This window comes from Alligator mississippiensis, chromosome 7 (assembly GCF_030867095.1).
Source record: "Alligator mississippiensis isolate rAllMis1 chromosome 7, rAllMis1, whole genome shotgun sequence".
Classification (NCBI taxonomy): domain Eukaryota; kingdom Metazoa; phylum Chordata; order Crocodylia; family Alligatoridae; genus Alligator; species Alligator mississippiensis.
In genome coordinates, this window is record NC_081830.1 from 61,144,352 (window position 1) to 61,167,302 (window position 22,951).

The following is a 22,951-nucleotide window of genomic DNA, read 5'->3' on the forward strand; positions in this document are numbered from 1 at the left end:
ACTTATTTTGTCTGGAGAAGAGAAGACTGAGGGGGAATTTAATAGCAGCCTTCAACTACCTGAAGGGTGGCTCTAAAGAGGATGGAGCTGAATGGTTCTCAGTGGTGGCAGAAAACAGAACAAGGAGCAATCGTCTCAAGTTGCAGCAAGGGAAGTTTAGGTTAGATTAGGAAGAACTTTCCCCCCAGGAGGGTAGTAAAATACTGGACAAAGTTACCCAGGGAAGTTATAGACTCTCCATCCTTGGAGGTTTTTAAGACCCAGCTACACAAAGCTAGGATGATCTATCCTGCTTTGGGGATGGTCCTGCTTTGAGCAGGGGGTTGGACCTCCTGAGGTCCCTTCCAACCTTAATTCTCTATGATTCATTATTCTCCATTGGAGATGGTAGAAATCTCCTAGCCTCCAAACTCACCTCCAGAGATGGTATTGTAGAATGCTCCCTCATTTTGTTTGCTGTAGGTCACACCATGGGACTGGATGCTGAATGGGTGGCTGCCATTATTGCGGAAGGTCACTCTGATGATGTCACCCACTTCCGCTCTCATGACTGGTCCTAATAAAGAGTAAAGGTGTTAATAACCACACTGTGTTGATTGAAGTGGAGCATAAAACAAAAAGGCTTGGCATAGGGTTCATAGTAACATCCTGCTTTTTTCCTTGCGTCTTTTGACAAAACATACTTTACCACTTGAATGAGGTAAAAGTGGTGTTACAGCAGAACAGGGCAGGAGGCCTGAAGCAGTGCCTGTTCACTGAAGTCCAGTAGGAGCAGCTGGACTCCAGCACTCCTTAAAGGAGAAGCTAAGCTAAAGGGAGGATTGTGGAGAGGGCACTCTGGGGCTACTGGGAAAGGCTGGGAAGTTAGATGCAGTCTAGAAAGGTTGTGGAAGCAACTGTAGCAACTGGAAGAAATAGGAAACAATTGCTTTGGACTCTTTTTTCCTCCCAGAAGGTACAATTTGTTTTTCTTCCTAGGCACAACATATACAACCCTTTATCATTAATTTTCCACTAGTCATGACCCATTCAGTGCCAGGCTGCATCCTCTACTTCCACCCCCTTCCCTGTCTGTTAGCTAGAAAGCTTCGCTGCTGGAGCACAAACACCAGCTCCAGAGCTTTCTCCTCGCTGCACCACCCTTTTCACTATAGCCACTACTTACCCTCCTCCATCTCATTCTCTTTTGCCCTTTACCAGTGGCAGATCCCAAATACCACTTCTTCACTGGCTCATACAACATGCTGACATGGCCCTTTCAATACCAGAACATTTCCACTCTGTTTCCCATAGGAAGGCAGTGAACTGATAAACTCTACCAAATACATCCAAGGAACTAATAAATGGGACAAACTCTTACAGGACTTTGACTTTAAACAGTCTGAAACAGTCTTACCTAGAAGCCCAAGATGTTCCTCCTCAGGGAGTCTATTTTTACGCTTTGTGAAGGTGTTGTCTGTGTATTCATTGTAAACTGCTTTCTTGTAAGAGCCACCAATTCTTTTGTCACCTTGCTCAAAAAATGTCTGAGACTCTCTGTGTGGATGAAATTGTGATAGAAATAGACATTTTGAATAATAGCATCTAGCTCCCCTATAGCATTGTTCATCAGTAGATCATGCAGTGCTTTACAAAAGTTGCTAGTATGTCATCTCCATGTTAAGAGGTAGAAACTGAGCTCCACAGTGAAGGACCTGCCAAAAGTCACTCAGTGGGCTGATGGCAGAAGTCTCCTGAGTCTTAGCTCACTGGTCTATCCCTGAGCTCATTTTAGAGTCAGATACAGCAATATCAGGGAGATGCAGAAGGAACCTTCAGTCCCATACTTTGTTTCCACAAAGTTTTTCTTATTCTTTTAAAAAATCCTGCACTGTTGCCCTTATATACAGTACATTAGGAGACCCACCATAAATGATTTCTCGTCAGTGCTTTTATTCCACTTTTTGAAAATGTTTTGTTATGGGTCACATATGAAACAAACATAAAAACCATAAATAAGTCACAGTTTAAGAGAGTTAAACCTATACAGATTTACTTTGCAATTTTCATTGTATTTTAATTCAAGGATCTTGCAGCATTTTGAAAACAGTTAATTAAAATAATTAATTATGTATCATCTTGTGTAAATAAAGAAAGTAACACAATGCCTTGCTGAGATGTTAGATATTTAAATACAAAAATGACAAACTTCAGCTGGTCAGTACTGTTTGCTGACTTCATTGGAGCTAAAACAATTTATGCCAGCTGAAAATCTGTTCCCTGATTCTTAGTTCTTTAACCTGCCTGGGTCAATCATCACTCTTTATTCTTCAAGGGACCCAGAATGTTGTTCTACCATGTACAAACATTTCTTCATTCTAGAATAATTACTAATGCTACAATTAAACTTAACAGAAAGGCCCCAACAAATAACAGGCATAACTGCTGTGGATTGCATCTTGTAGTGTTAAAGCAGTGCTGAAAACAACAAGGAATTCTACTTAAAAAGCAAGGGCACCTCATTTCTATATATGTATTTAGTATTTCAGACCACTTCCACTTAGCAAATACTTTTTGTTCACTTTCAGGCCAATACTCAATAGCTCCTTACATTCAAGATACAAGATATTTACCCATCAGTAACTAATTCCTGTCCTGAAAAATTATTTATTGCAGTTGGGCCATAGTTCCAGATAATTTCCTCAGCGGCGATGTAGTAATGTCTTGTGTTTGTAGACTCATTCTGATCAATTGTGGGTTTTTTACAGTCTTTTACTTCAAAAATGGCCTGCATGCCACCTGAACACACACAAGCACACAAAAGAAAGAGAAAAAAGATAAAACCACAGGGGGAAGACTGGTTTTGTTTTCTTTCACCTGTTACTGTCAGGTTTTTTTCATGGAAAAAATAGATGATCTGCAAGATGCACAGATCAAAGACTAAAACAAACTACCCAAAATAACACACCCAGGTCACTAGTTAGGATGTGGTATGCATTATACACACTGGAGGCTGACAGGAACAGCAGGAGTAAAAAAAGATGTTTTGTTGTGAAGATACAATTCATATTACAATCCCAAATTAGATTAGGAGGAAGTGAAAACAGCCTCCAGACTGTCTAGGCCCCATGTTATTAGGCTGGCTCTGCTTTCACTCAGACTCTGATCAGTAATTCATCTGTGAAATTATTAAGCTTTGCCTACCCTAGAAAGGGTTGGACTAGCCTGGCAAATCCGTTTAGAAGAGACATAATTAATCCAGTGCTCTGAATAAAATAAGCTATTTAAGCAAAAGGATGTTTGTGCCAGTATAACGGCATAGACAGTAGAGCTTTTGTTAGCTTATAGCAGTGCTAATTAGACGTAGGATTTCTCCTGCCACTCCTAACATACATAACAACACACTTTCAAATGTAGACCAGGTCTTAGGTAGAAGAGAAGTGGAGACTGCTGTGTGTCATCTTCACTATTGTATAAAGTACATCTGTAATAATATATTCAGCACCTAAGAAGGCAAATTCTGTCAGGCAGGAGTCAGGAACCTGCGGACCAGATCGAGCCCACCAAGCAGCTACATCCAGCCAGTGGAGACAAGACCATTCTGCAGCAGGTAGAAGCAGGGCAATAGCATTTCTCTGCACTTGAACCAGTGCAGCGCTGCCTGCTGCCTCCCCAGCTGTCTCTGTTTTCTTGTGCCTCTTGCTGCATCTGCTGTTCCTCCTGCCACTGAATTTGTAGCTGGTCATAGTTGGAGTGATAGAAATTGGATGCACAGGGTAATGGGAGGCAATGGCAGTAGTAGGGGGCCACATAGCAGCCATTGGCACAGAGCAGGGAGGGCTGGGTAGGCAGCAGACCAGGGTAGCACCCAGGTCACAAGGCAGCAAGAGGGCACAGCAGCCCCCCTGGCTCTCCAGGGACCTAGCAGACCTCCTGAGGCTAAAAAGAAAGGCCTACAAAGGATGGAGGATGGGAGTCACCTCCAAGGAGGATTATTCTGCACTGGTCCGGTCCTGTAGGGAGCAGACCAGGAAAGCTAAGGCTGCAACTGAACTCCAGCTAGCTTTGAGCATCAAGGACAATAAAAAGTCCTTTTTCAGATATGTGGGGAGCCGGAGGAAAAGCAGGGGCAACGTTGGACCCCTGCTGAACCAGATGGTGCAACTGACAACTGACGCCCAGGAAAAAGCCAACCTATTAAATAGGTACTTTGCGTCGGTCTTTCATCAGCCCCATGGGACGCCCATGCCCGCTACAGGGCCGGGAAGTCCGGGTGAGGGTGATCCCCTGCCCTCCATTAATGCTGACTTTGTGAAGGAACATCTTGAGAAGCTGGATACCTTCAAGTCAGCCGGCCCTGACAATCTTCACCCCAGGGTACTCAAGGAGCTGGCGAGCATCATAGCCCAGCCTCTAGCGCGGATCTTTGAAAACTCTTGGCGCTCTGGTGTAGTGCCCGAAGACTGGAAGAAGGCCAACGTGGTGCCTATCTTCAAGAAAGGGAGGAAAGTGGATCCAGCTAACTATAGGCCCATCAGCCTGACTTCTATCCCGGGGACGATCTTAGAAAAGTTTATTAAGGAGGCCATCCTTAATGGACTGGCCGACGCCAACATCTTAAGGGATAGCCAGCACGGGTTTGTTGCGGGTAGGTCTTGCTTGACCAATCTCATTTCCTTCTACGACCAGGTGACCTATCACCTGGACAAGGGAGATGAGATTGATGTCATATATCTTGACTTCAAAAAAGCCTTTGATCTGGTGTCCCATGATCGTCTCTTGGAGAAACTGGCCAATTGTCGCCTTGGGTCCCCCACGATCCACTGGCTGGAAAATTGGCTCTGGGGTCGGACCCAGAGGGTAGTAATTGATGGAAGTCACTCATCGTGGTGTCCTGTGACCAGTGGGGTCCCCCAGGGCTCTGTCCTTGGACCCATACTGTTCAACATCTTCATTAACGATGTGGACACTGGAGTCAGAAGCGGACTGGCCAAGTTTGCCGATGACACCAAACTTTGGGGCAAAGCATCCATGCCAGAAGACAGGCGGGTGATCCAGGCTGACCTGGACAGGCTCAGCAAGTGAGCGGATGAGAATCTGATGGTGTTCAACGCCGATAAATGCAAGGTTCTCCACCTTGGGAAGAAAAACCCGCAGCATCCTTATAGGCTCAGCAGTGCTATGTTGGTTAGCACTATGGAAGAAAGAGACTTGGGGGTCATCATTGACCACAAGATGAACATGAGCCTGCAATGCGATGCTGCGGCTAGTAAAGCGACCAAAACGCTGGCTTGCATCCATAGATGCTTCTCAAGCAAATCCCGGGACGTCATTCTCCCCCTGTACTCGGCCTTAGTGAGGCCGCAGCTGGAGTACTGCGTCCAGTTTTGGGCTCCACAATTCAAAAAGGATGTGGAGAAGCTTGAGAGAGTCCAGAGAAGAGCCACGCGCATGATCAGGGGTCAGGGAAGCAGACCCTATGATGACAGGCTGAGAGCCCTGGGGCTCTTTAGCCTGGAAAAGCACAGGCTCAGGGGTGATCTGATGGCCACCTACAAGTTTATCAGGGGTGATCACCAGTATCTAGGGGAACGTTTGTTCACCAGAGCGCCCCAAGGGATGACGAGGACGAATGGTCACAAACTACTACAAGATCGTTTCAGGCTGGACATAAGGAAGAATTTCTTTACTGTCCGAGCCCCCAAGGTCTGGAACAGCCTGCCACCGGAGGTGGTTCAAGCGCCTTCATTGAACACCTTCAAGATGAAACTGGATGCTTATCTTGCTGGGATCCTATGACCCCAGCTGACGTCCTGCCCTTTGGGCAGGGGGCTGGACTCGATGATCTTCCGAGGTCCCTTCCAGCCCTAATGTCTATGAAATCTATGAAATCTAGTGGCAAACCTTCAGACCCAGCTGCCTTATTTTGGTTTGTGACTCCTTAAAGGTTGCCAACCCCTGCAGTAAGGACTATGTTCAGGCACAACTAGGTCAAAATCTGGTTAGGGTCTTGTATCTGCTTCTTTTGTTTATATGGGTTTTTTAAGTTGTTTTGTAACATCACTATGACAGGCCAAATAATAGAACTATTTTAGCTATTCTTTGGTGTTCCTTCAGGGTCCAGAAGATGTTTTTAGACATAGTGACTTATTTCTCACCTTCTATATGGTCATTGACCTGGCAGCTAAGCATCCATTCTCCAGGGTTTTTTGGTATCATGAGAGCATCAACAAATGTAGCAGGGAAGAGGCTCACAGAGTCAATATGGTGATTCTTCTCTGTCAATATCTGTCCATGGAAATAAGCTGAGTGGATATCAGCTTCATTACCCATGCCAAAAAGGTGCCACTTCACCCTATCTCCTGCACACATGGTGAGATCGGGAAGGTACCCATACATGTATCCATTGATTGCTAAAAGATAAAAAAAAGCATAACATATTGTCGTTATGTAGTTCACAGATTTCTGTGCAGAAGCTGGCTATTCTGATAACCATATAAAACAGAGAAGTGATTTTTAATTATGAAACAAGCTGTAGCACAATTCTATATCTGAGCTTGAAAGTAGGCTAAAATTTTCCAAAATCTGAACCCATATTTGATATTTTTTTTACAGATAGTTCTTTTGGGCAGTAGTCTTTTCTGTGATTTATATGCTTGATACTAGATTGAGGGATATCCTATGTATTGACACTGTACAGCGTAGACTGTTTTGTTAGTCTGGGAGAGCATAGCACAGTGATCAAAAGAAAAAATCTATGTACAGAGGACTGGGAAGCCATGCACAGACTTGGTTGCAGTTTTAGGCTCTTTGGTCAGTCAGTACCTCTACATACTTTGTGTCCATGATTGCATGGTTTTGATTTTTCTGCAGTTCTACCAAACATACACCCTTTTATTTCTTATATTAATAAGTTCTGCCCTGACCCAGGTCTCTCCTGAAGTCAGTAGCAAAACTTTCAGTTGACCTCAGTGAGAACAGGAAGAGGCCCTAAACCTTCACTTGAAATCTGCTTTTAAATAAGTGCTCAAAACATAAAATGCTGTAATAAAACATCAGTCAGGGGTGACATGTAGGGGGTGCACGTGCACCCCCTGAGAGCGCTGGTGCCCACCCTGTCAAGCCATGCTCCCTGTTTAGTCGGCGGGCGGGGGGCAGGCGGGAGCACCAGTGCTCCCCCTGTGAGCACCGGCCGGGGTGTGGGGCTGCACTGCTTCCGGAAGTGGCCATGGGAGTGGCGTGGCTGCTTTTACAGTGAGTGAGATCAGCCGCAGGGGACCCCCTCGCCCCGATTACTGACTGGTGTCAGGGGGGCATGTGCCCCCCCGACTCAAGAGGCACCAGACACCCATGACATCAGTCATTTTGAAAGGTGAAATAAGGCTACCACAAACAGGAATGTTAATGTGATACAGCAGTGATGAGCAACTCTAAAAAGTTCTCTTACAATGCATTTTATTACTCTCCTGAAAGTCTTCATTTTCCTTGTCAACTCTGGCAGGTTCAGAACAATATGTCTTGATATTGTCATCCAGATACCAGCTGAGATTTTCATCCATCACAGAGAACATAACGGTAAATTCAGCATCAATTTGATTATCACTTCCCCCATCCAGTGTCCCTGCAATAAAGAGCACCATTTTCATAGACTGGAGGAATTCTCTTTTTCTGCAATATTATATCTAAGAGTCATTCAGTTGATTTTGTTGGTTACCTTTTGAATTTTATGCGGTTTGCCTATATGCCTCTTAGATTTTTCATCCTATAGATTGAACCCAGATTAGATTAATACAGATTAATACTACAGGAAACATCTTTCACCATATTTTGCTGAACAAAATGAAAATTACATATGAATTGCTGATTAGTGCGTCCTTATATTAAATGTAGCATAAAAGTGTTCAATTACACCACAGCACTTTACAAATCATATATGCTAATCCAGGTATAAACATTCATACCATATGCAAGGCAGCTAACTTAAGGAGATAATGGACACTATTTAAAAGCTAGTGGCAGCACTAAGCAGCAGCATCTAACTCAGGAAAATAAGAGTAGAATTTCAGTTCTCTATTTCCTTGCTTTATAGGCCTTCTACCATTTACCTTTCTTGCATGTTATCAGAGGTCCAACAAGCCCAGAGGCAACATCCTTTGGGGCATCTATATGTGAGTGATAAATCCTGGTAATACAATTATCATCTCCTTCAGCTGGACCATGATCTTCTGTCACATCCCATTGATAAGTATACTGTTCTCCAGGCTTCACAGTATCATCTTTCTTTAGCAAATCTTTGGTGTTGTCTGGATAAAAAGCACCTGGGAAAGGTATGATGCAAAGCAGTCAATATGAATGCATTTCACTCATGATTTAGCAAAGAATGATAGGCAACTAGTGGTGTTATGTGCACCTTAGGTAAACTGCTACAACTAACAGTTATCTTGGACTTGGCAGGATAAATAATATATATGAAACATAAGACATTGATATTGGACATCTGTCATTTCTTGAAGTTAACCAACTGCAACAGTAACACAGACCAACCCTTTGAATTTGCATAGAAATGCTTTTTGAAACAGCAGATGGGTAGATCTTTCTCATTTGTTGTTTAAGGGCCAAAAACTCACCAGCTTCAGAGAATGAGGGATTACTGCTGATGTCAGCAGGACCAAAGATTGTCCCCAAATTTATCAGGAAGGCAACATATTCAAGTCTTAGAAAAAGAATTTCTCAAGTATTGTTTAATGTGTGTTGCATATGTATCAATGCAGGTATTCTAAAATTCATATTTGTTTGGTCCCCTGACAACTTTACCTCAAGTAGAAAAGCAACATCTGAAACAAGATCACTTTGCTTCCATTTCTATTGCTCATATTGCTGCATAACTTGCTGTTGTCCTATGGGATATATCGATATTTCACACATCAGTTGTAGTGTGAAATTTCAACAAGTCTTAAAGTTATGGCTGAATGGTTAGTTAATATGTTTAAAAGAACTGCATGACAATGTCATGTTCACTAATAGCTTCCCACATCATTACACTAATAAGCCTTAAGAAAAGCTGTCTTGGGCCAGATTCTAGCTAAATCCTGCTCATGTTGAGTAGTTCTTGTTCTTTGTGTAACTCCACTGAAGCAAATCAGACTTCTCCAGGACTGCTCAAATTAAGCAAGCAAGTAGCATCTAGCTGTCATCTTCTACAGTGTCATCATTAACATAATGATTAACATCATTTTCCAGTTGGTCTAATAAAAGGTATTATTTTGGAACCAAGAGTTCTAGTTTATTATATGTCTTTTTGTCTCAGACCAACACAGCTACCAAGTACACCCCTGAAACATGGAAGATGCCGAATTTCAGCCAATTTTGGATTTTAAACTTAATTGCAAAACAACAAGGAAGTTTTTTTTGCCTCCCTACCTACCATCTGATACCTTCAGGGAAGGAATTCTACCGGATCAACACATCAAAGAGCTACTCAACACAGCTCACAAAGACACTCTCATGGACCCAGAGGGACAGATTTCCATCTTCAGCTCCCTCTGTGCAAAAATGAAGTTTATTTCCGACCTACGGGGTCTTTTTACCATCTTGTACCATCTACACTTTTCCCAGAGCCTGACGAAGGGACTTTGATTCCTGAAAGCTTGCAGAAAAGGACAATTTTCTTGCCATTTTCCAGTTGGTCTAATAAAAGGTATCATTTTGGAACCAAGAGTTCTAGTTTTTTACATATCATTAACATCATGCATTTTAGAAAGAGCTTTCTAAGGAGGAAGCCAGATTTAAGGACCAAGTATCTACCTCTCCAAGGGGAATACAAATGAATTATCCAGCTGTGACCAACTTCCAGTAGGGGTCTACTGGGAGAAAGGAGAGAGGGGTACTGGTGGGGAATCTGAACACTAGCAAATTACACCAGAGTGAATGACCTATAAGGAAATTTAACCAGGGTTTGCTGTATTTCCTGGATGCAATGCATAGCTAAATCTAACAGTTGGCATTTGTTTGTGGTGAGCGTTTCTGTATCTTTAGTCACTAAAGTACTTTCCAAACATTATCTCATTTATAAATTCATTAACTAACTAACTCTGGAAAATTTGAGAAATGCTCAAAGAGAAGTGCAAAAGGAGGTTTAGGAGGTGTGCCCAAGATTTTTGCCTGAAACTCTGTGATGATATTCAGAAAGCAGCTGATGCAAGTGATAGCCATGGAATGTACAAGCAACTGGTCCAGGCAAGAAGAAAACAGCTCCACTGAAAGACTAAAATGGAAATGTCATCACTAATAAATAAAAACAACTTGAGCATTGGATTGAACAGTGTGGAACTCTGTACTCCAGTGGGACTGAAATAAAACACGAGGACCTTGAAGGATTACCACAGTTTGAACATATAGCTGGACATTGCATCTACTTTAGAACATTTGCAGAAAGCCATTAAATGGATCCCTGGGAACAAGCCATCTAGCAATGACTACTTGCCTGCTGAAATCCACAGATGTGCCAAAAACGAAGTACTTCGGAAGCTCCATGAAGTTATACTGCTCTGTTGGAAACAGGAAGCAGTACCACAAGATTTCAATGATGCTTGGGTTGTACAATTATACAAAAACAAGGCAGACAGAAGTGACTGTGACAGATATAGAGGTATGTCCCTGTTGAACATCATTGGAAAAGCTGTCACTTGCATTATGCTCCCTGGGCTGCAGTCTCTGGGTGAAAGAAGCTATTCTGAAAGTCCAGTGCAGTTTTCGCTCAGTACACTCCGCCATCACTGCATCTCCAGTAAAACCAAAGAAGTGATTCTCCTGCTTTACTCAACATTGGTGCGGCTACAGCTGGAGTACTGCATCCAGTTCTGGGCACCACACTTCAACAAGGACATGCTAAAGCTCAAGAGGGACCAGAGAAGGGCCACCCGTATGATCAGGGACTTGCATGGCAAATCATATGAGGAGAGGCTGAGGGATCTCGGACTCTTCAGCCTAAAGAAAAGAAGGCTGAGACGGAACCTGATTGCAGCTTATCGCTATATCAGAGGCGTACATCAGGGGCTCGGTGAACAACTGTTCACCAGGGCACCTTGGGGGAAAACTAGAAACAACAGCCACAAACTCCTGGAAGATAGAACATTAGGAAAAACTTCTTCACAACTGGGGTATCCGAACCATGGAACAAGCTCCCCCAGAGGTGGTGCAATCATCTACCCTAGAGGTTTGCAGAGAAGACTGGATGGTCACCTGACCCCAGATGTCTTTCTTGCTCATGCAAGGGCTGGACCCGACAATCCTTCGGGGTCCCTTCCAGCCCTATGATTTTATGACCATTGAGATAATATTTTTGGTAAAGCAGCTGCAAGAGAAGCGTAGAGAAAAATGAGTACCCTTGTACATAGTCTTTATCGATCTGACAAAGGCCTTTAATATGGTTAGCAGGCAGGGCCTTTTTACTGTTCTGAAGAAACTGGGTTGTCCCCCTAAACTGTTGAACATCATTCGCTTATCATATTAAGGTATGAAGGCAACAGTACTGTATGAAAACAAAGAATCACAAATGTCTTTGACATCAGGAATGGGGTGAGACAGGGGTGTGTCTTAGCCTTGGTGCTCTTCTCATTTCTGCTCCTTCATGCATTCAAGGACAGCAATGATGGCATTTATCTTTGAACCAGACTAGACGTAGGCTTGTTCATTATTGCAAGATTTAGAGCAAAAACCAAGGTGAAAGAGCTGGTTCTGAGAGATTTCCTGTTTGAGGATGATGCAGTCTTGATTGCCCACAGGGAATCTTCCTGTAAAATCTCTTGGGCAGATTTTCTGAGTCATGCAAGAGCTTCAGGTTGAAAATTAGCCTCAAGAAAACTGTGATCATGTACCAAGAGGTAGAAGAACCAATACCTGATATCACTCTGGAGGGTAAATCTTGGTGGTGTCAACAGGTTTTGTTACATAGGTTCTACAGTCAGCAGGAATCATGACCTACAGACTGAACTAACAGAATTAGAAAAGAAACTAAGAATTTTTGAGCTATTACAGAAATGTGCATGGAATAACAGCAAACTATCAACTAAGGTGAAGATGAAAATCTATGAGACTTGAGTGCTGTCATCCCTGTTTTATGGTTCAGAATGTGGACCGCATATGCTAAGCATATCAAGAGACTGAACAGCTTCCACATGAGATGCCTACATATGACCCTGAAAATAAAATAGGAAGACAAAATGCCAAACACTGAGATGCTGGAGCAGACTGTATCCCCAAAAATATTTTGTAAAGTGAGATTTGAGATGGCTCTAGAAAGCGGGGCTGTCCTCTATGATGGTACCATGATGTGCAAAAATAATGCAACATCATGATCGTTCAACATCACTGCAGAAAGCTGGGAGGAGCATGCAGAACCTGTCTGACCTGGAGGGAACATCTGGCACTGGGTGCACCACAACATGAAGCTGCTTTGATCCAAAGGATGGAAGCAAAGCAAGAGGGAAGCAAGCAGTGTGCTATAAACGTGGACTCCAACTCAGACAACACACGGATCTCGGAAACTTGTAGTAAGCTGTGTTGCTCTTGAATTGGGCTTGTCAGCCACAAGTGGATTCATCAGGCATCTGACTAGACCTCTTGTGCATACACCATGATCCAGGGACTCAAAAGTTGCCTACCTTCAATTAACTAACTGGAAGAGAGACTGAGGCAGATTTTTGCAGGTGAAAACTGTCATAGTTCCATTAGCTTCACTGGGGCTGTGGAAATTTCCCCCAGCTGTGTACCCAGATGGCTCAGTTTGTGATTCCCCAAAGTTACCTGCTTATGACATTTGTAGCAAAACCATCATCAGTTTAATGGGCACCTTACTGCAGTACCCTGGTAAATGTTGCAGGATTATACCCTATGAATTTATTTAATATGTGGTAACTTCTAGAAATGTGTTGACTGTATTAAAATACCTCTACATTTTAAAGTACAATTCACATTGTATTTTATATTCTAATTTAAATAGGTTTTCATTTAGTGTTCACACACTAGAAATTATAGCTCACTTTTTTTTCATTTGAAAAGATCCTTATTTTGGTTACCTTACCAACATTGCTTCTCATTAGTCTTGTTTGCTGAGAAGTGTTGATTAAAATTGCCTCTTTATGTATCAGAAGGGTTCCAATTAATTTAATGTTTTAGTCTTTGAAAACAGTTCCATGTTCTTAATTGGATACTACCTTCATTTAACTTAAGTCCCCTCTTAAATCCCCATTATCCTTAGTTACTTGAACAGTCTTCATTCAGATGAGAAATTCTACTGAGTTTTTAGGAAGGTTCAAAATGCTGATCCAATTCTGACTACAGTGAACTGAAACTTACCTTCATTTTCTTTAGTGTATTTCACACCATGTGGATGAAGAGTGTAGGATCTGGAAGCAAAGTTTTTCAAGTGGACAATAATAGAATCTCCAACTTCTGCCTTAATAATGGGGCCAAGTAACCCCAGCCAGGAGGGCTTCTCCACTGTTTTTTTAAACGAGGTATCGGTGTATTGTACGTAGATGGCTTTCTTGTAAGCACTTCCTATTCTGTCTGGGCCCCTTTGGAGAAAGACTTTCGATTGTCTGCAGAGAAAACACACAAATGCAGCCCTGTCAGCATATGTTTTTGTAATTAACTGAGTGTCTGTCAAAAGGCTTGTTTGCTATACATGGTACAAAAGCCATAAATAACCTAAAGTCTTTAGAAATAGTGAAGCTATTACTACCCTTGTTCAATTATACTGTTCAGTCTTTTTCAGTTGGGAAGAGATGTAACTTTCTTGTATAAAAAGGATGTAAAGGATTTGTATGAGGTGGTTTGATGTTTATAGACATACAATGTGTTGTTATATCATTGTACATCTTGAAAGTGGCACAGCACACATGGTTGTTATATGCTCTCAAATTAACTTCTGTTGCCTACAGAAAATGAGATTTGCAGGGTTGGGTCCTGAATTCAGTGGTACTGAATTAAGACGCCCTTCTATATTTCCCACTATGTTGTTAGATAAAGCTTTTGAACCACTGGTCTCTCTCATGGCTTTCCCCTGGTGTTTTGGGTAGCTTTTATTTAATGGGAGTGAGACCCCCACAGCCTCTGCTTTGCGTCCTACAAAACCATGTAAGGTTGCAAGTCTGTACAAAAGGGACAACATTTAAATTTTCTGTCTTAACCATACTTCCTCCAATGATGCAGTTGTTTTGGATAAAATGAGACCTGGATCTAATCTTTACTGTAGGGTTATGCTCCTATTAGCTTCAAGAATTACCTTTTTATTCTGATATAAGAGCCTGCTATTATATGGTAATTATTTAGCCAATGCTGCTGTAAACAAGATAAATTTAAGTTTGGGGGTTTTTTAATCCATGTTACATATTTGTAAAACATCTCAAGAGTGCAGTCCCTTAAGCCGTGATGAGTAAGACTGTGTATGTACAGATGTGATGGTTTGCTACATCACCACCAGGGCTTCTGTGAAAATGCTGACAGGTAAAAGAGCATTCTAGCTGTCAATATGTGTGTTAATAGGACTCCACTTATCTATCTTAGCTGCTTACATTATTGTAGCATATTAGAGCCTTGCAACTGTTTCGCGTATCTATGTTTCACAACATGTTGTAAGATAGTGCTATTATCCCTGCTTCACAGATGAAACACAGAAATACTAAGCAGCTAGAGGTCACACAAAGTCTGGCCAAGTAGCACAGGGAATTTAAATGCTGGTCTTCCAAATTACAGGCCGGGTACTGTAACACTGTCTGTCTTTTTCCTCGTTGAGCAATCCATTTTACTTTATCCAAAACTGAGAGAATGCCTGGCGGCAGAAAGGGAAATACCACCTATGAGAGGAAGGTGTGACTGGCAACTGAGGTATCTTCTAATTTGAGAGATTGAACTTTGGGATAACTCTCACAAATGCACTATATTCGGGGTGCACTGATAGAGATTTTTTGGGCCAATACCAATACTGATTTTTAAGGAGGCATATCAGCCAAAAACAATCCAATAGACAGCCTGGCAGCTTGAAGAACAGTGTCTAGCTGGTAAGTCTGTGGTGGGGGAAGGGGAAGGAAATGGGCTTGGGGGGGCAGAACAAGAAGACTGAATTTGACCAGATATTTTCCTATAAACTTCAGTATGAAAGAAGTGCATGAGAGAGTGTGGTATTTAAGTCCTTGTCTATGATGACCAAGGAAACATTTAACACGGATCCTTTTTTGAATGCTCACCAAAACAGGTCAATGATGCTAACCAACATATTTATGCCAAATCCTCTAACCTTCATTAATCCATGTAATGACTGCTCACATGCATTGTGCCATTCATTTTAGTAGCACTAATTCTGGGAGTAAGGGTTGCTTAGGAAGGAATCCATTTGCCTAATTGTGCTCTAAAATTCAAAATTCCTCTGATTTCTTGTCCTAAGTGTAATTTAGCTTCACATCTTCTACATGATATTGTGAAACTAGTTAATTCTGACCAGAAATGCATTTCACACAGGGCTGAACCCTGGGGAGGCATTGTTGGCTTTTGCATAGTCAGCCATAGAGCTTCTTTGGACCAATAAGGTGCTTTGTGTAATTTGGAGAGCACAAGCCTGCTGTTAAGGGTCAGTTACGGGAAGTCTGCTTTCAGGAACCTTTGCCAGTCACAAATTAAATCAGGGGAGCATGTTTTGTCTCTCCTTAGACTGCATAAATAATTAACATTTAATTGTGGAGGCTTCCGGTTGACAGCTGTATTGTGTTCTTTTCCTTCTTCCCCATAGTAGATAATTGTCCTCATTTAAACACAATTTCTTTGCTGGAGGGTGCAGGCAGCAGCATGAGAGTTTAGAAGTTGAAAATTAAATGCAAGACATGATAGGGACGAATTGTGTCCGAGAACTCCACTGATAGGCTAGGGATGGGTCTGGCTTTTGTCATAGAGCTTGTAGGGGGAATGCAAGTTCAGTGAAGGTTTGTTGTATGTCATCTGTAAGTATCACACCCAACACTTCTCTCTGAAGACAGACTCAGAATAGTTTTACCCTTTATTAACATTAAGAAGCTTTTGGATCACTGGTGTTATGTTACATGTATCTGAGAGAGCAAAACTGAGATTGACTGCTATACTCACCGGCATTACATTTGAGGAAACCCTCTTAAAGTCAAGATATTTGGGGTTTTCAAATTAGAAACATCATTAAAACATTGTTAAATGTTGCCTAGAGAAAAATATTCTAAAAATCCAACCTGCAATTTAAAATAATTAAACTATCCTCTTGATTTTAATTTCTGGGTCTGGATTTTTTTTCTCTCAAATGTTCAAATTATTTAATTACTTATTTTTCCTACACAGGTTTTATTTATACCTTCTTTCTCCTGCCTCAGTCTTCCCTTCACCAGTGTCTAGCTTCCCTCTGTCTATATTTTTATTTTCCACTGTGGCTCTTCTTTCCCCACATTTGTACAAATGCTCCAATGCTTCATTCCACTTGGGATTGAAGTACTTACTACTTGCCTGATTAGTGAGAGTGACAAGTGCTTCATCGGGCGAATGTGCAAATGCCACCTTTCAAATATGAGCAAGCCGACAGGCCTATTGCTCCAGGATATCAGATTCTTTGGAATTTATCTTTGTTCATCACTTAGAAGCAGCTCAAATGCTTGCGTCAGTTCATTGCTTAGTTCATAGACAGTTTAAGTCCCACATAAGAATTTGGGCTCCTAGCCAGTGCTGATACTGCTTTTTTGTTTTTGTTCTAGCCTTGTTTTCAGAGGACACTGATACTCTTTGATAATTTGTTTGAGTTAAACCTGAAGTAAAGGTAAAAACAAAGCAGACCTCAGTCAAAGCTGATAGACTGTTCCGAGGCAAAACCCATACATTTGGAAGGGTTGTGAATTTTGGGGCGAGTTTTAAAAAAGGAAGAAGTAAAAGTCTTTCTGTCCTGACAAGATGTCTTCACTTGTTAAGACAAAAGGTTGTTGTTTGTATTGCAAGCACCTGTACAGAAAACAAAAGGATGATCACTACCCTGAGGATCTTATAATTTAAGTATTTTGTAGTCTCATATGTTGGGAATCTATGCTGGACAATCCATCATAATAGTCTTAAAATACCTTTAAAATATAAGGTAGCAGAAATGTTTTTAAGCCTCAATCTCTGTAGAAAAAACTAGAGAGTTAGCTGTGTTGTTCCAAAGTCAGACAGTAGGTAGGTGACACCTTGGAGACTAAATGGTTCAAAGAGATATGAGCTTTTGTAGCCAACAGCCCTCTTCTGAAAGTTAGTCTCTAAGGGTGCCTGTAGACCTGCTGGGAGGCTGGTCCAACACACTGTGATTCATAGATTGTTAGGGGCTGGAAGGGACCTTGTAGATCATTGGGTCCAGTCCCCCTGTGCTAGGCAGGAAAAGACAACTGGGGTCAAGTGACCACAGTGAGGTGGCTGTCCAGTCTCCTTTTGAAGATTTCCAGGGTTGGTGACTGCACCACCACTGGAGGGAGTTTATTCCACAGTCTGGGCACCCTGACTGAAAGAGTTTTTCCTGGAATTGAACCTGAAGCAGCCTTCCAGGAGTTTGTATCCATGGCTCCTGGTCTTCCACAGGGGTGCCCTGGTGAACAGCTGTCCACCGAGTTCTTGATGTACTCTTCTGATGTAGCGGTAAGCCACTATCAAGTCCCCTCTCAGCCTTCTCTTCTGTAGGCTGAAGAGGTCCAAGTCCTTCAGCCTCTCCTGTATGGCTTGTCTTGCAAGTCCCTGATCATATGGGTGGCTCTTCTCTGGACCCTCTCAAGTTTCTCCAGGTCCTTGTTGAAGTGCAGCACCCAGAACTGGGCACAGTACCCCAGCTGCTGTTTCACCAGTGCGGAGTACAGTGGGAGTATCACTTCCTTAGTTTTGCATGAGATACAATGGTTAATGCATGCCAGCATATTATTTGCCTTAAATTACAGTGCTTTAACTAAAGCTTATTGAATGAGCTTTAGTTCAAGTGCCTCTGCCACCATTTTGAAGTGCGGGGATGCTGATACATGAGATGCTGCAACATTTTAATTAGAGTGGCTCTTGGAACCACTCTAATTAAAGCACCCCCCAACACCACCCCAAGAGCATGTGTAAAAGTTCCCTAAGACTAGGGACAGAAGTTACATGTAAACCAGTATAAATGATTGGAAACTGGTTCAAATCTGTAATGCGACAGAAGTTCAGTGCACATAAACTGATTTCAAAATGGCCTAAACTGGTTCAAGATAAATCTGGATAGATGTAGTATCAGATTTACCTAATTTAGGTTAAATTGGTTTATTGAACTTCTGTCCCAGATTCCCTTCACATTCAAGATAACTCACAGTCCACCAGCATCCCAGGATGCTTTGCACCTCCCCTGCAACCTGCCCTCCCACCCCCATCACAGGGTGGGCGGGCTAGCCTTGGCCCAAGCTATCTGTTCCAGCCAAGCAGGGAGGTGTGCTCTAGTGCCCCCCCAGTTTCTGGCCTGGGCCACTGCAGGCATGTGGCAGCATTTCCAGAATCAAAAGTGAATGTCTGTTCACTTGCTTGTTGATTCAATCTATGAAGTTTAGACTAACCTGCAAGATTGAATTAATTCTGCCTTGGGCTTTCTGACTATCTGCACTTAGCCAAAGGTGTCACCTTGTCCTGCCTTCTGTGAGAAAACTAGAGAAACAGTGTGTTGCTGACTTGCAGCTAATGAAATCTTATTTATTTCAGTCTGGTTAGAAGACTGAGATCTTTACAGGCATATAAATGATACACACACAGGGCACATCTACACATGGCCGCATGGTGCCTTTTTTTACTGTGCCATAATAGATTAATAGATTCATAGATTGTTAGGGGCTGGAAGGGACCTTGCAAGATCATCAAGTCCAGCCTCCTGCACTAGGCAGGAAAGACAACTGGGGTTCAGGTGACCTCAGTGAGGTGACTTTCCAGTCTCCTCTTGAAGATTTCCAGGGTAGGTGATTACACCACCTCTGGAGGGAGTTTGTTCCACAATCTAACTGTGAAGGAGGTTTTCCTAGAATTGAGCCTGCAGCAGTCTTCCAGAGTTTGTATCTATTATTCCTGGTTTTTCCCATGGGTGCCCTGGTTCACTGATTTCTTGATGTACTCCCCTGATGTAGCAGTAAGCTGCTACCAAGTCCCCTCTCAGCCTTCTCTACTTTAGGTCGAAGAGGCCCAAGTCCCTTAGCCTCTCCTCGTACGGTCTGTCTTGCAAGTCTCTGATCATATGAGTGGCTCTTCTCTGGACCCTCTCAAGTTTTCCCACATTCTTCTTGAAGTGTGGCACCCAGAACTGGATGCAGTACTCCAGCTGCAGTCTCACTAGTGCTGAGTACAGTGGAAGAATCACTTCCCTGGTTTTACATGAGATGCATTGGTTGATGCATGCCAGAGTGTTGTTTGCCCTGCTGGCTACTGCATTGCACTGACAGCTCATGTTCATGCGATGGTCAACTATTACCCCTAGGTCTCTTTCAGCCATGGTGCAAGTCAAATTCTCACCACCAAGCCTGTAGGTATGTTGGGGATTATTTGCCCCAGATGGAGGACTTTACACTTCTCAGTGTTGAACCTCAGTCTGTCCAGCTCCGCCTGTATCTGCAGCCTATCCGCAGGCATGACCGTGCTCCCCCATAACTTGGTGTTGTCCGTGAACTTGGCCAGTGAGCTCTTCAGCCCTACACCCAAACCATTGATAAAGATGTTGAAAAGCACTGGACCAAGGATGGACCCTCGAGGAACACCACTGGCCACTTCTCACCAGGACAATACAGATCCGTTCATGAGAACTCTCTGGGTCCTACCTTGCAGCCAGTTTCCCACCCACTGACCCATCAAGCAGTTAAGCCCACAATCTTCCAATTTTCCCATGAGGATATTGTGGGATACTAGATCAAAGGTCTCCTGGAAGTCTAGGTATATAATGTTGACTTCCTCTCCCAAGTCCAGGTGGTGAGATACCTGGTCGTAGAAGGAGATGAGATTGGTAAAACAGGACTTGCCTATGACAAAGCCATGCTGGCTGTCATTCAGAATCCTACCCTCTACAAGTGAGTCGCACATACATTCCTTGATGAGTTTTTCTAGGATTTTCCCTGGGATGGAAGTTAGGCTGATTGACCTATAGTTGCCCAGGTCCTCCCTCTTTCCCTTCTTGAAGATGGGCACAATGTTGGCCCTCTTCCAATCCTCAGGGATCTCCCCTGAGCAGCAATATTTTTTAAAAAGATTCACCAGGTGTCTCGCAATGACCTCAGCCAGCTCCTTAAGCACTCTAGTGTGAAGTTCCTCCGGTCTTGCTGACTTATAAATACCTAGCTTTTCTAGTTGGTTACGCACCAGCTCAGCATCAACAGTGGGAAGGCTGTCATTCCCACCATGCCCCGTGTGAGCCTTAATTTGCATGTTTTTCCCCTTGGTCCAGTGAAAAAATGAAGTAAAGTAGGTATTCAGGAGTTCAGTTTTCTCCTGGGTGTCAATTACCAGCTGTCCTGAGGTGTTCAGCAGGGGTCCCATGCTTTCACTTGTTTTCCTTCTGCTCCCTGCATACCTAAAGAAGTACTTCCTTTTGTAAGTTCTTAAAGAGGGAGCAGTAACAGCCCATACTATGCTGTGCTGGTTGCACATGGATATTTTTCGTTGCTACGTCACCATAGCAATGCGCTATAACAAGGGAGTGTGTTGCTATGATGACGTAGTGGTGGCATCACGGTTTTTGCCAGTGGATGCTGATGCACCCACAGAGTGATTAATTTATATGCCTGTAAATATCTGTCTAACCAACTATTCACAGCTTTCTCTACCAACATCTATGGTAACTAATCAGTTCATGAGTAGCTTTCAGATGCCCAGGGGTATCAGTGCAATAGGGGGAAAATACATACATACATATGCATTGATTTTGTGGTGTAATCCTAAAATGGAATGATATATAAAGGCTTCTGGCCTCAGCAAAAACCTTAAAGGAAAAATATAAGTTAAGTGACGCTCTGGAGTTATAAACAGGTACTAAGTTTCTTAAAGTCTCTCCAGAATCCTATTTTCAGATTTCTTAATTGAAGTTCCTATTTCTCTTTCCTCTCCAGTGGCTGAGAGATTTTTTCTCCTCCTGAATGGTATCTATTTTGAATAGGTGTTTTCTTTGGCATCTTTTTTTCATTGTGGCAGACAAAACCCTGAACTTAAACAACTCATATGGGTGGAAACCAGCATCTGTTTGGAGGCCATATGCAACTCAGGATAAACACAAGGGTCCATCCAGAAATTGCTGACTGCAGTTACTTCCTCTCTTACTTGTCAAATTTGGATCATACCAGAACTGTGCTAATTTTTTGATGTTGCACATGGGAACAGGACTGCATTGCACTAGTGAGCAGGAAAGACATGGTGAATTTTAATGAGAAAAGGCATCAGAAAAAGTTAAGTATGCTAAAGGAATTGTGAAAAACACACTGAAATGTGAGCTGATTAAGTATATCCTGGGATAAATTAGACCAGCTAAAATGGACCTGCCAAACATGCCCACAGCAAAGCTTAAGAGAGCTGAACTTTTCAGAGCTTTCAAACTTCTTAGTTTCAGTAACTTCAATTTAAAGGGGAAAAGAAATCCTACTTTAAAAATATTGTGTGTCCATGTACCCCAGCCAAAACAAACATCTTTAGACATTCAGGGCCTGATTCTGCTGTCCTAGCTCAAGAAAAGCTTCCCTCATAACCAGGTTACAGTGGAAACGAGCTCTTACCTGAGAACTGGCTCTTCCACAGATACTATTTGATTTGTGACATATTAAGGAAAAAACATAGAGCACCTTACAAGTCTAAAAAGATTATGGGAGTAATCACTGATTCAAAACCCAGGAATCTTTTCACTGAACTTCACTGACTTGAGCAGGCCTCAAATCACGAATGTCTAAACCAGCTACTATTGTAGAGTCAACAGCATTTACATGTAGTTGGTGTAAACTGTTACTTACTCTTCTTCTGAGAAAAGCTGTCCTGATATTATGTTTTTAGTCCCAGGTGCATAATTCCAAACGGTCTCTGTAATTCCAAAGTAGTATTCTCTGGTCACTGCCCAGATTTGGCAACAGCAACAAGCCAAAAAGCAGATTAGTAAGAACAGCTTCATTTTGCAGTTACCAACCTTGTGGAAATGATAGAGTAAAAGAGGAGACAGACCCGCTTTCCCTTTATAAGATCATTAACCCCCCACCCCCCTTCTATGTGCCTTGGTGAACACAATGAAAGGTTGCACAATGGCTGAGCCCGCTGTGTTGTCAGAGTAAACAGGAGTTTTTGATTCCAGTAACTTGGTGAGTTTAAGTGAAGACATACAGAAGAGATTTACTCAATGCAATACGAATCTGGATTTTAAAGAAATTGTAAACTTCTCAGGTTAATATGTGTTCATTTTTAAAAAGACTTGCAAAGACCTAAATGACACTAAAACTGTTTAATTTTGTTTTCAATGTTTTGCTTTTCCCCTCTAATTTTTATTCCTATCATGTTAAGACTATTTGGAACCTTAAAATCAAAGGTGGTGTCAGATTGATACTTCTGGCCCTGTGTTGATCTTCCAAAATAGAATTAGAAAGGAGTCAGGCCATGGAGCAGGAGAATGGAGCTGAGGGGTGGGCAGGTTTTGCTGCTACATGGTCCCCTGCCCTTCTGAACCCATACAAGCTCCTCTGCTACACCTTTGGAGGCCTGGTGCTCTAGAGCTTAGTCTCTTGCAGAGCATCTCTGAGAATGTGAAGACCAGAAACTGTTGACATTGACACAGAGCTCCACATCTAAATCACGTGCATTAGTCCCTAGAAGTACCATTCATCTATGGTCCTCCATTGCAGCCCTACAGAGGTAGGAGTTGTATACAATGTTGCAAATAAGAGAAGAGCAGCACTCTGCTGTGGGAAAAAATTGGATCTCCCTTTGT

At 42.5% G+C, this 22,951-nt stretch overlaps 1 protein-coding gene across 1 annotated transcript in view; it reads right to left on the bottom strand.

Annotated features, from left to right (window-relative positions):
• CP (ceruloplasmin) overlaps nucleotides 1-22,193 on the bottom strand; it is a 39,526-nt gene extending 17,333 nt beyond the window's left edge. Inside the window, exons 1-8 of the mRNA XM_006259175.4 lie at nucleotides 21,990-22,193; nucleotides 13,336-13,580; nucleotides 8,085-8,297; nucleotides 7,427-7,600; nucleotides 6,138-6,392; nucleotides 2,613-2,778; nucleotides 1,397-1,536; nucleotides 416-556 (exon numbers count right to left, since the gene is read on the bottom strand). Coding sequence (XP_006259237.2) covers nucleotides 416-556; nucleotides 1,397-1,536; nucleotides 2,613-2,778; nucleotides 6,138-6,392; nucleotides 7,427-7,600; nucleotides 8,085-8,297; nucleotides 13,336-13,580; nucleotides 21,990-22,144 — 1,489 coding nt within the window. The 5' untranslated portion in view covers nucleotides 22,145-22,193. The remainder of the gene's footprint in view (nucleotides 1-415; nucleotides 557-1,396; nucleotides 1,537-2,612; nucleotides 2,779-6,137; nucleotides 6,393-7,426; nucleotides 7,601-8,084; nucleotides 8,298-13,335; nucleotides 13,581-21,989) is intronic.
• Between the last annotated feature and the right edge of the window lie 758 nt (nucleotides 22,194-22,951).